This window comes from Furipterus horrens, unplaced genomic scaffold (assembly GCF_987537825.1).
Source record: "Furipterus horrens unplaced genomic scaffold, mFurHor1.1.pri manual_scaffold_4, whole genome shotgun sequence".
Taxonomy (NCBI): Eukaryota; Metazoa; Chordata; class Mammalia; order Chiroptera; family Furipteridae; genus Furipterus; species Furipterus horrens.
In genome coordinates this window covers 7,715,810-7,725,541 of record NW_028327174.1, presented here as the reverse complement: position 1 = coordinate 7,725,541, position 9,732 = coordinate 7,715,810, and the positions used below count along the sequence as shown (strand labels likewise).

General features: G+C 53.8%; 1 protein-coding gene and 1 long non-coding RNA gene across 2 annotated transcripts; both read left to right on the top strand.

Moving 5' to 3' along the window:
- LOC150011051 (uncharacterized) lies at nucleotides 1–2,467 on the top strand. The gene is made up of 3 exons (XR_016510416.1): nucleotides 1–98; nucleotides 1,305–1,380; nucleotides 2,046–2,467. It is a non-coding gene; the product is annotated as an uncharacterized LOC150011051 (long non-coding RNA).
- A 1,040-nt stretch (nucleotides 2,468–3,507) lies between these two features.
- LGALS1 (galectin 1) lies at nucleotides 3,508–6,541 on the top strand. The gene is made up of 4 exons (XM_090272467.1): nucleotides 3,508–3,583; nucleotides 4,772–4,851; nucleotides 5,881–6,052; nucleotides 6,346–6,541. The coding sequence occupies exons 1-4, from the start codon at nucleotides 3,575–3,577 to the stop codon at nucleotides 6,490–6,492; spliced, it is 408 nt and encodes a 135-aa protein (XP_090128593.1). The 5' UTR covers nucleotides 3,508–3,574; the 3' UTR covers nucleotides 6,493–6,541.
- Nucleotides 6,542–9,732: the final 3,191 nt, after the last annotated feature.

The window sequence follows — 9,732 nt, the reverse complement described above, 5'->3', positions numbered from 1 at the left end:
AAACCTGGAAAAGACTCATGCCCGAGCCCTGGAGGGCTAACAAATGTCAGGGCCTGAGTCCCAGCCAGACCTCATGCGAAACGGGTGGTTCACCACAGGTAGGTCAGGGCCTGTGATCAGAGGGGGACAGAGACCAGGTGGGAAGGCGAAAGTGACAGACATCCACTGGTTTGGGGAAGAGGCTGTCTGGGTGGGAGGAACAGCACAAGCAAAGACAAGGATGTGAGAATGGGTGAGCAAGGTAAGTGGGGGGTGGGGAAGTAGGCTCCTGCACAAACCAGTTTGAAAGTTGCTTGAAGTGGGGGCAGGTTAGAGGGTGGAATTCCCCGCCCCCACCCCAGTCCTTTCTACCCTTCATGTAGCAGGATCCAAAAAAGATCATTGCCCTGGCCGATGTGGCTCAGTGGATTGAGCACCAGCTTGTGAGCCAAAAGGTCACCAGTTCAATTCCCAGTCAGGGCACATGCCTGGGTTGTAGGCCAGGTCTCCCATTGGAGGCGTGCGAGAGGCAACCAATCAATGTTTCTCTCCTTCTCTTTCTTCCTCTCTTCTCTCTCTCTAAAAATAAAGAAATAAAGTCTTCTAAAACAAACAAATAAAAAAAAAATCATTGAGGTCTAGGTATGCCAGGCCCATAGAGTTCTTTCCTTGGCTCAGCAGATGAACCGGCTTCAGCCCTATGTGACCTTGGCCAAGCTGCTAGCCTTGGTGGGTGGTTGTTACATCATCAAATGAGGGACCGGGAGGGAGCGGTATCTGGGGTCCCTCCCTGCTCTGACTTCTAAGAGTATTGGCTCTGATCACCCTACTTTCCCCACCTGGGCCAACCAGGTTGGCAGGGAGGGTGGATGGTGTTTCAGTGATCCCAGCAGCACGGCTGGAGGAGGCCCAGCCTTCACAAGGGCAAGGCAAGCTGGGAAGGACCACACTGCTCTGGATCCCCTGTCGAGGAAGCTGAGCTCACCTCTCATGCTACAGGCAAGGTCCAGCCTGTAAGGACAGGCCCTTAGGCTGGAGGAATTCCAGAGAGCCTGCTGCCCCTACTGTAGACTGGTGAGCAGGGAAGAGAGTCTCTGGGGGAGGGGGCCTTGGCCCGGGGAGATGCAGGAGAGAGAACTAATGTTGAGCCCCTCACACATCACTCCTGTAACCCTCCCACCAGCTGGTGACTGGGTGAAGTTCCCACTTTCCAGGCCTAGAAGCAGATTGGGAGAAGTCAAGGACTTGGCTACGGTCACAGCCAGGCAGCTCCCAAATCAGGACTTGCCTTTCTTTTCCTGACTCTAACATGAGCTTCCCTTCAGGGCCCAGGGAAGCCTCCCTGTGCGGTTCAGCCCAGCTGGTAGATAAGAAGAGGTGAAGAAGATGAAATGAGATGATGTATGAAAGCCAGGCGCCAGGCACAGGGCCCAGCAGATAAGTGGGCGCCACCACACAATGCATCCCGTCCCTGTCCCTCCCCCTCAGGAAAACCAGTCCGTGTTATAGAGGACAGTGGGATCTGCAGAGACTCCCTGCCCCAGCCTAGGCAGGAGGGGACTGATGGGGATGAGGTGGGGGTGGAGGAACCTCCCGGAGGCATTGACCCCAGGAAGGCATACGTCCTGGGAAAAGGAGCTAAGACCTGAGACTATGAAAAAACACTGTTTAGACCATAACTCTACCCTGCACTAATCTTGTACAGGAGAGCAGGGTTTCACCTCTCCAGTACACACATGGGGAGACTAAGGTAAGCAGAGAGGGCGCCTGTGGCCCTTGCAGGGGCAGCACCCGCCGCCCCTCCTTAGGTTGAGGTTTGGGGAAGGCCCCGGAGGAAACACCGAAGCTGCTCTGGTTGGCTTCTGAGGCAGCCTGCTTAGTCTGGGAGCAGGGGCAGGGGCTCACAGTGCGTGCGCCCCAGCCTCCTCTCTGGGTCCTCCTGCCATCCCATGTACTCCCCAGCCCTCCTGTGCCAGGGTGGGCTCATCATCTGGAGGGAGGTGACATGTGGGTGGACTGCAGAGGCAATGGAAAGAGCAGGACACGTTTGGTGACCTGACCTCCAGGTGTGAGTCACTCCACGTCCACATCTTTCCTCTTCGGGGCTGGCAACTTCAGAAGGAAGACAGTGATGTGGACATGCAGGTCCTATTGACAGCTTCCCTGGTAGGTGTCCCACCTTGCCCAGTGCTCTCCCCACCCTTCTCTCCACCTGGTTCTGAGTGTAAGGTGAGCACCCCTCCAACTCACCCCCAGCTCTGCTGCTACAGTGAACTTCCTTGAAGCCCAAATCTGGCCTCAGTACTCTCCTTCCCTATAACCTTCTGTGGCTCCCCAGCACGCCCAGGTAAAACAATGTCCAAGCCCCTCCCGGAGGCCTTTCATGATCCAGGGACTGTTGGCCTCTCAGCCTCATGCCCCATTTTTCCACAGCATGTTCTAAACTCCAGTCATGCCCAGGCGCTCGCTCTTCCCCAGAGCTGTGCTTTCTCGTTCCAGAGCTTCTGCTCAGGCTGGAACGCCAGCCCTCCTTCACATTCTGGAGTCTCCATCCCACCGTGGTGCTTGCTCAGGGCTTCCCTTGGAGCCAACATCCTGCTATTCCTTCATTAGGACCGTGGCCAGATACTGTGAAGGCTCCATCTTTGAATCCTCCCAGACCAGCTCAGGGCCAGGCACATAATAGGTGTTGAGTAAAAAATATCTGTTAAACAAATGGAGAAATATAAGGCTCTGCCTGGCCTCAGAGGGAGAGATGTGAGGAGAGTGGATGGGGCGCACACAGCGGGAACCCTAATCCTTCATAGCCTTGCTCAGCTGGGGCCCCCTCCCAGGCCTGACCCTCTCAGACAGGCCAGAGGCTGTCAAGCAGGGGCTCTTGGAAGATCCCCAGCAGGACCCTCAGGAGGGCAGAGTCCTGAGCCCTGAACCGTGACAGCAGCCTCAGACTTGGCACCAGCCCCAGCCTTTCTTTAGCGTTAGTGAGAAGCATGCACATCTGCCACAATCCCTACTTCCGGGGGGGAGGCCCGGGTGGGGCCAGGGCCTTGCGGTTGGTGATTAGGCCCACAGAGGGGGTCACACCCAGGCCCTGTCAGGGTGCAGCTTCAGGAACCCCAGCTCTAATTCCCTGAAAGACCCTGCACCCCCTCATCGGTGTTCCCTGGGTACCCCCTGAGCTCAATATTCTGGCCCTAAGCCCCTTCCCACCAACTCCTGGGCCTAATTCATCCTCAAACTATTTTCCATTGGCTTCCTCTAGTTCTTGCCACAGCACTATTTTTTTTTTTTTTTAAATGGGGGTATGAGAGGGATGAAAAAGAATGAGAGGTGGAGCCTGGACCCTGGAGGAGGGGCTAAGAAGGAATGCAACAAGGGTCCTACTCTCTATTGGTCGGTTCTGCTCCAGAAGTGGCTTCAAAATTTTTTTGACTCCGCCTCCAGTGGCCCCTATCCCAGCTGTGACTTACAATTGGCTGAGCTTCCAGGGGGCGGGACTCACCAGGATCTAGTCCAGTTAAAAAGGCCCATCTCTTGGGTAGATTCTTAGACAGCTGGTGCCGCAGTCCCCAGGACTATCCTCCTGTCTTCAGTCATGGCTTGTGTGAGTGTGGGGACCCCGCCCAAGGCTCAGCATGGTGTGGGGGCAGAGAGCTGAGAGCGGGGGCAGATGCAGGTCTGGGTTCTAGTCCTGACGGTGTGGCCTTGAGCGAGTACCTTCTTTTTTCTGGGCCTTAGTGACCACATCTCTAAGATGGGGGTGGGCACCATGGTCCCCCAAGGCTTTCTCTGGCTTAAGAATTTTCTGGATTCCTCCAGGGTCTGAGAGCAGTTCTTTCTACCGAGGTCTGACATTCTGCAGCTCTTTGAGAAGTAGGAATGGAAAGGGTGTGGCCACCTGGGGGAGGGGGCACTTTGATGACACTCAGGCCATCATCCCTTCACCCTCTCAGCCACCCCAAAGGCCTCCTGTCCCCTCCCCCGTGCAGCTGTCCCTAGTCACTGGGCCAGGGCACTCACCCTCTGCTCTAGAGAGCTGTGAAAAGTTGCCAGGATCAGAGGAGACAGGCTGCCTGGGAGGGAGCCTGCCTGGAGTGGTGGGTGGTGGGCGGTGCTTGCTGTCCAGGCTGGTCGGGGCGGTGGGAACTTCTGCTAAGGGAGACGGAGGGAGACAGGCATCTTCCTCAGGCCCTGAGGGAAAGGACTCAAATTTCTGGCGGAAGGAACCACTCACTTGTTAAGCTGTGCATTCAATCTTGGTAACCCCCAGCCAGTCATGCTGCAGATTCAGGCCAGGGCCGCCCTCCCTTCTGTGGAGGGGCCTGGCCCTGCTCCCTGGAGTAGCCTCTCCAGGCCCTGCCTCTCTGCGGAGCAGCTCGAAGGGGATAGTGGAGGCTCTCCCAGCTCCAGGACCCTTCTCTCCAGCAGAGATGACCTTTTTTTTTTTGCAATCAACTCCCTTCCTCGCAAGGAGTCTGCTTCTCTCCATCTATTACATGAATCAATAGGACGCCCTGACTCCAAAATCTCCAAGCTGAACCGCAGAAAATTCTAGATCTTGGCTTTTAGAACCTCAGTCCTGTGACAGATAGGAAACTGACCCAGTCCGGTGGGGGTAGGGACTTGCCCAGGACTACACAGAAAAAAGAAAGCCTAGAACTTGCACCGGGGTTCCCCAGGGTTTGGCCAGGTCAGAGGATCCAGGGTGGAGAGGACCCCACCCCCGCCCCTACTCCCACTCCCACGGACACTGCATCCTCTAAACCGCCTGGGTGGGGTCTTGTCTGCGCAGGGTCTGGTTGCCAACAACGTGAATCTCAAACCAGGGGAGACCCTTCGAGTACAGGGCGAGGTGGCCCCCAACGCGAAGAGGTGAGGGAGCCAAGGGGGGGAAGGTGGCCTAAAGTGGCCGGCGCCCTAGGGTCCTGCCGGCGGTCCGTTAGGGGCGTGGGCGGCCAGGCCCCACCCCTCCCTTACCCTCCGGCGGTGGGGGACAGGGATTTATTCCGGCGGCCGCCGAAGCTGCGTTTTCTGGGTGAGTCACTTCCTCCGCGGGATCTGGATGCCCCCACAACCATCTGTCGCCCCCCTCCCCTCCCTGCCGAAGCTTCTTAAACGAAACCAGCTGCGGCCCCAGCGCCCCCCCTCGGCTTGCCCCACCTTCTGGCTCTGGGCGGGACCTGAGGCTGCTAGGGGAGCGGGAAGAGGGAATGGGAATTCAGCTAGCTGGTCTCTTTTCTCAACAGCCATGTGACTGACCTTGGACTAGTCAACCAATGGCATCGAGCCTCAGTTTGCTAATTAGTAAACCAAAACCAGGGGGACGGGGGCGGGGCCATGTGGAGGATGTGAGATGCTGGATCTCTCAATGGGGAGGAGATGATGGGCTGACATTATCAAAGAGCCACACCCCTCTATGCATTGTTCATTTCATTCTTAAACCCTCGGGCAAGGATTGCTATTACCTCCACTTGGCAAAGGTGTTCTGATTCGTCCATTGGCCCCACAGTTATTGAGTACCTATTGCGTGCTATGCATCATGCTGGGCACCAGGGCTACCGAGGTACACAAGGCAGACAGGACACTTACACTCCCAGGAACCAACATCTGGAGGGCATCTCCAGCCTTGACCAAAGGGGCTGCAACACAAACTACTGTCTGCGAGAGTCTTGGCTGTCCGCACAGCAAGACCCACAGATCCTTCTTGTGCAGGCCCCATTGTGCAGATGAGGAAACTGAGACCCAGAGAGGGGCAGGGCCAAGAGCTGAAATCACGTTTCTTGTCCCCTGGCTCAGTGAGTTCTCGCAGCTAGGTGCTGCACTAATAGCACAGCCTGGTTAGTCTGAGGCGGCTGCAGCTGGCCCTGGGGGCCTCAATCCCTCCCACCTGTTACCCCCTAGCTTCATGCTGAACCTGGGCAAGGATAGCGAGAATCTGTGCCTGCACTTCAATCCTCGCTTCAGTGCACATGGGGACGTCAAGACCATTGTGTGTAACAGCAAGAATGGAGGGGCCTGGGGACACGAACATCGGGAGTCTGTCTTCCCCTTCCAGCCTGGAAGTGTCACAGAGGTGGGCTGGGGAATGAGGCAGGGCGTTGGGTGGGCTGGAGCAGAGCTGGGCTTGGTGCCTAGAGACCTAGGTACCACCTTTCCCTTCCTCCCTACCATACCCCTCCCTCCCTCACCCACTGTGTCATCTCCTTCCCAACCTCATCAGCCTCACCCACGTAGAAGGGCTGTCGGGGCTGAGGAGGAAAGGGCTCTGGGAGGGCCCATGGCCTGCAGGCCATGGCTGTGGCTGCACTGAGGTTCCCTCCTTGGGGGGACATTGCTCACTGCTCACTCCCCTTCTCTGACCCCAAGGTACACATCACCTTCGAACAGGCAGGCCTGACAATCAGGCTGTCAGATGGATACTCATTCAAGTTCCCCAACCGCCTCAACCTGGAGTCCATCAATTACCTGTCAACAGAAGGTGACTTCAAGATCAAGTGTGTGGCCTTTGAGTAAAGCCAGCCAACCCATGGCCCCCAATAAAGGCAGCTGCCTCTGAACTAGCCTCACTTGTGTGTGTGTGTGTGTGTGTGTGTGTGTGTGTAAGAGGGCCAGTTCCACCAACTCCCCCAGGCTATGCCCCTTTCTTCACTTCCATTTACTTCCCTGATGCACACCTGCTAAGTGACATCGACATGTTCTTCCCCTGAGTCCCGGGGCCAAGAAGAGAGCTCAGTACACAGTAGGGGGCTTGGTGACTACTAAATAAGACCTTGTCACTGCCCCCAACCTAGTGGGCCCCAGCACACAGTAGGTGCTCAAAGGATATTGAATAAATGAAACCAGGGGGGAAGAGACAAGGACAAATTGATTGATGCCATGGCATCTGGGGCAGCACAAACAGAAGAGGAACTGGGCACTTCTCGTTTGTTTTCATGAGCCAGAAAGAGCTGGTGCAGATGGAGGTGCAGGCCCACAGCTGTGTGGCCTTGTGTGCGTCAACTGACCTGAGCCTCGGTTACCCATGTACATATATGAGGGGACTAGTAGCACACAGCCTGTTGTGAGGATTAAGTGAAAGGAGGCGAAGTTTAGTTCGCGACACGTGGTAAACACTTGGTAGTGGTTTCTCGTCCCTGCTGCATTCTTGAGGTATTATTACCCCAGTTTGAAGAGGAGGAAACACGGTTGTGAGTGACAACATGATGCCCTGATCTGTACCAGACTCAGCTGAGTCTCAGGATGGGGGCTTGGAAAATCCCACTCTCCAGGACAGCTGGTAGCAGCCACGGGACTCCGTGTAGGTCTCTTGTCCCCAACCTTCATTTCCTCATCTATAAAATGGGGGTTATTATTCACACCTGGACCCTTTGGGGGTGGCAGATTCCCACCTCAGTGGAGCGCATTTCTATGAGAGGGCCAAGGAGGATGGAGCACATGTGCGGGGGCTCCTATGAGCCACACCCAATCTCCAGGCCCTTCTAAGTCACCCCAGTGGCCACCCAGAGGGAAAGAGCTTTGGAAATCTGGCTGTGGAGGGATGCCCTCTGCTGGACATTGGAGAAAGTGTTCCCTCATTGGTTCTCCCTAAACTGGCTGAACACCCAAACGCACCAGAAATGGGACTACACCAAGCCAGAGGAAAGCCTGGAAAAGGTAAGAGGGAGACCACTGCATATGGAGGAAGGAAATGGCTCAGAATTAGACCTGTGTTTGAACACCAGCTCCATCACTGTTTGCCCTCAGACCAGTTACTCAGCCTCTCTGAACCTCAGTTTCTTCATCTATCAAAGTGCACTAATACTAGTATCTGCCCTGTGGGGTTATTGCAAGGGTTAACTGAGATAATGTAGAGTAATGCATGGTACGTGGCACATAGTAAGGGCTCTGTAAATGTTGGTGTCCTTCACCTCTTTTCTTTTTTAATTGATTTTAGAGAGTGAGGGGAAGGGAGAAAGAAACATGATTTGTTGTTCCACTTATTTATGCATTTATTGGTTGATTCTTGTATGTACCTTCAAACCCACAACCTAGGAATATTGGCACGCTGCTCTAACCAGCTGAGCTACCCGGCCAGGTCTCCTTCACTTCTCTTAAGATTCACTGTGTATCAGGAGCACCTGAGCCCTGACTGGTGTGGCTCAGTTGGTTGGATGTCATTCCACAAAGCAAAGGGTTGTGGTTTGATTCTCGGTCAGGGCACATGCCCACATTGTGGGCTGCAAGAGGTAGCTGACTGGTGTTTCTCTCCCTCTGTTTCTCCCTCCCTTACCCTCTCTCTAAAAATAAATAAATAGCCCTGAACTGTGTGGTTCAGTGGGTTGGGCATCACCCTGCAAAGTAAAAGATCACTGGTTCGATTCCCGGTCAGAGCACATGCCTGGGTTGCAGGCCAGGTCACCAGTTGGGGGCTTGTGAGAAACAACCGATCGATGTTTCTCTTCCTCTCTTTCTCCGTCCCTTCCCCTTGATCTGAAAATAAATAAATAAAATCTTTAAACAAAAAGATTAAAAAGAAAAAGCCTGTGAAACTAAGTCCAGAGAAATTAAGTAGTACTCTGCCCTTAGACTACTTGGGCTCCATTCTCAGCACTTTCTCTTCTTGCCTGTATGACCTCAGGCAAGTGACTGCATCTCTCTGAACCTCAGTAAAATGGGGCTCATACCTCAAAAAAATATAACTGTGTAAAGAGCTAAACAAATAGGAAAATTCCTTTAGCTCATCATCTTTTATTATTTCGATTAAGAGAATGCACCACCTCTTGCTGTCTCTGGCACATAGTAGGTGCTCAAGAAACATAAAAATGTCAAAAATAATGCCAAAGGGATAATGGGTGTTTTAGACCTTGAGCTGTAGTAAAGGGTGCTCAAGCTTTTGGAATCTTGGTGAGGTTGCAAGTTCCTTGTCTCCTTTGTGGGGGCAAGGGGACCTGAAATTCCCTAGGAAGAGTTGGGAGCAAAAGCCCGACAAAGGTGGCAGACTCCACTCTGCATTGGAAGTTTGGCAGATGAGGACTTTCTAAGCCAAGTTTATGATTTTCTTTTTAAAAGAGGGAGGGGAGAGAGAGATCAATTAGTTGTTCCATTTATTTATGCATCCATTGGTTGCTTTCTTGTACATGCCCTAACCAGAGGTCAAACCCACAACTTCGACATATGGGTATGATGCTCAAACCAACTGAGCTACCTGGCCAGGGCCTCAGGGTCTGCATCTTGCCCTCCAAAGGAGCCATGCTAGATACTGGGGTAGTGATCCCTCTGGCCAGTGGCCAGAATGAGGTCAGGGAACCAGGTTCAAGTCCCAGCTTTGCTACAGAGTAGCAGCGTAACCCTGGACAAGCCACTTCCCCTCTCTGAGATAATAATGTAGTTCTGTTCCCTTTATGTGCCTGGCACTCAGCAGCCACTCAATTCATGTGTGCTTGCTTGCTCTCTGGGATCCAGTCATGTATCAAAGGAGAGGGTTGGGTTCTAAGAGTCTTTTATTCCTCTGTTATCCCTGCCCTCGGCCAGTTCTGGGGTCACCTCCTCTGGGAAGTGCTCCACACTGGAGGAGCCAACCCTGAACTCCTGCAGCCTCCTGTGCTTCTTCTGCAGAGGTATCACTCCCTAGAATGTAATGATCATTGACCCTGCAGGTCCACCCAGCACAGATAAGTTGAGAATGGAATGCTAACTCACCTAAGAATAAAAGGGCCTTTCAAAGCAAGAGGCAAACAAGAATTTATTTGAGACCATAAGGATAGCTACTCAAGA

Coding starts and splice junctions, on each gene's coding strand:
- LGALS1 (XM_090272467.1), top strand. Junction 4,852..5,880: donor GTGGCCCCCAACGCGAAGAG/GTGAGGGAGCCA, acceptor GTTACCCCCTAG/CTTCATGCTGAACCTGGGCA. Junction 6,053..6,345: donor AGCCTGGAAGTGTCACAGAG/GTGGGCTGGGGA, acceptor TCTGACCCCAAG/GTACACATCACCTTCGAACA.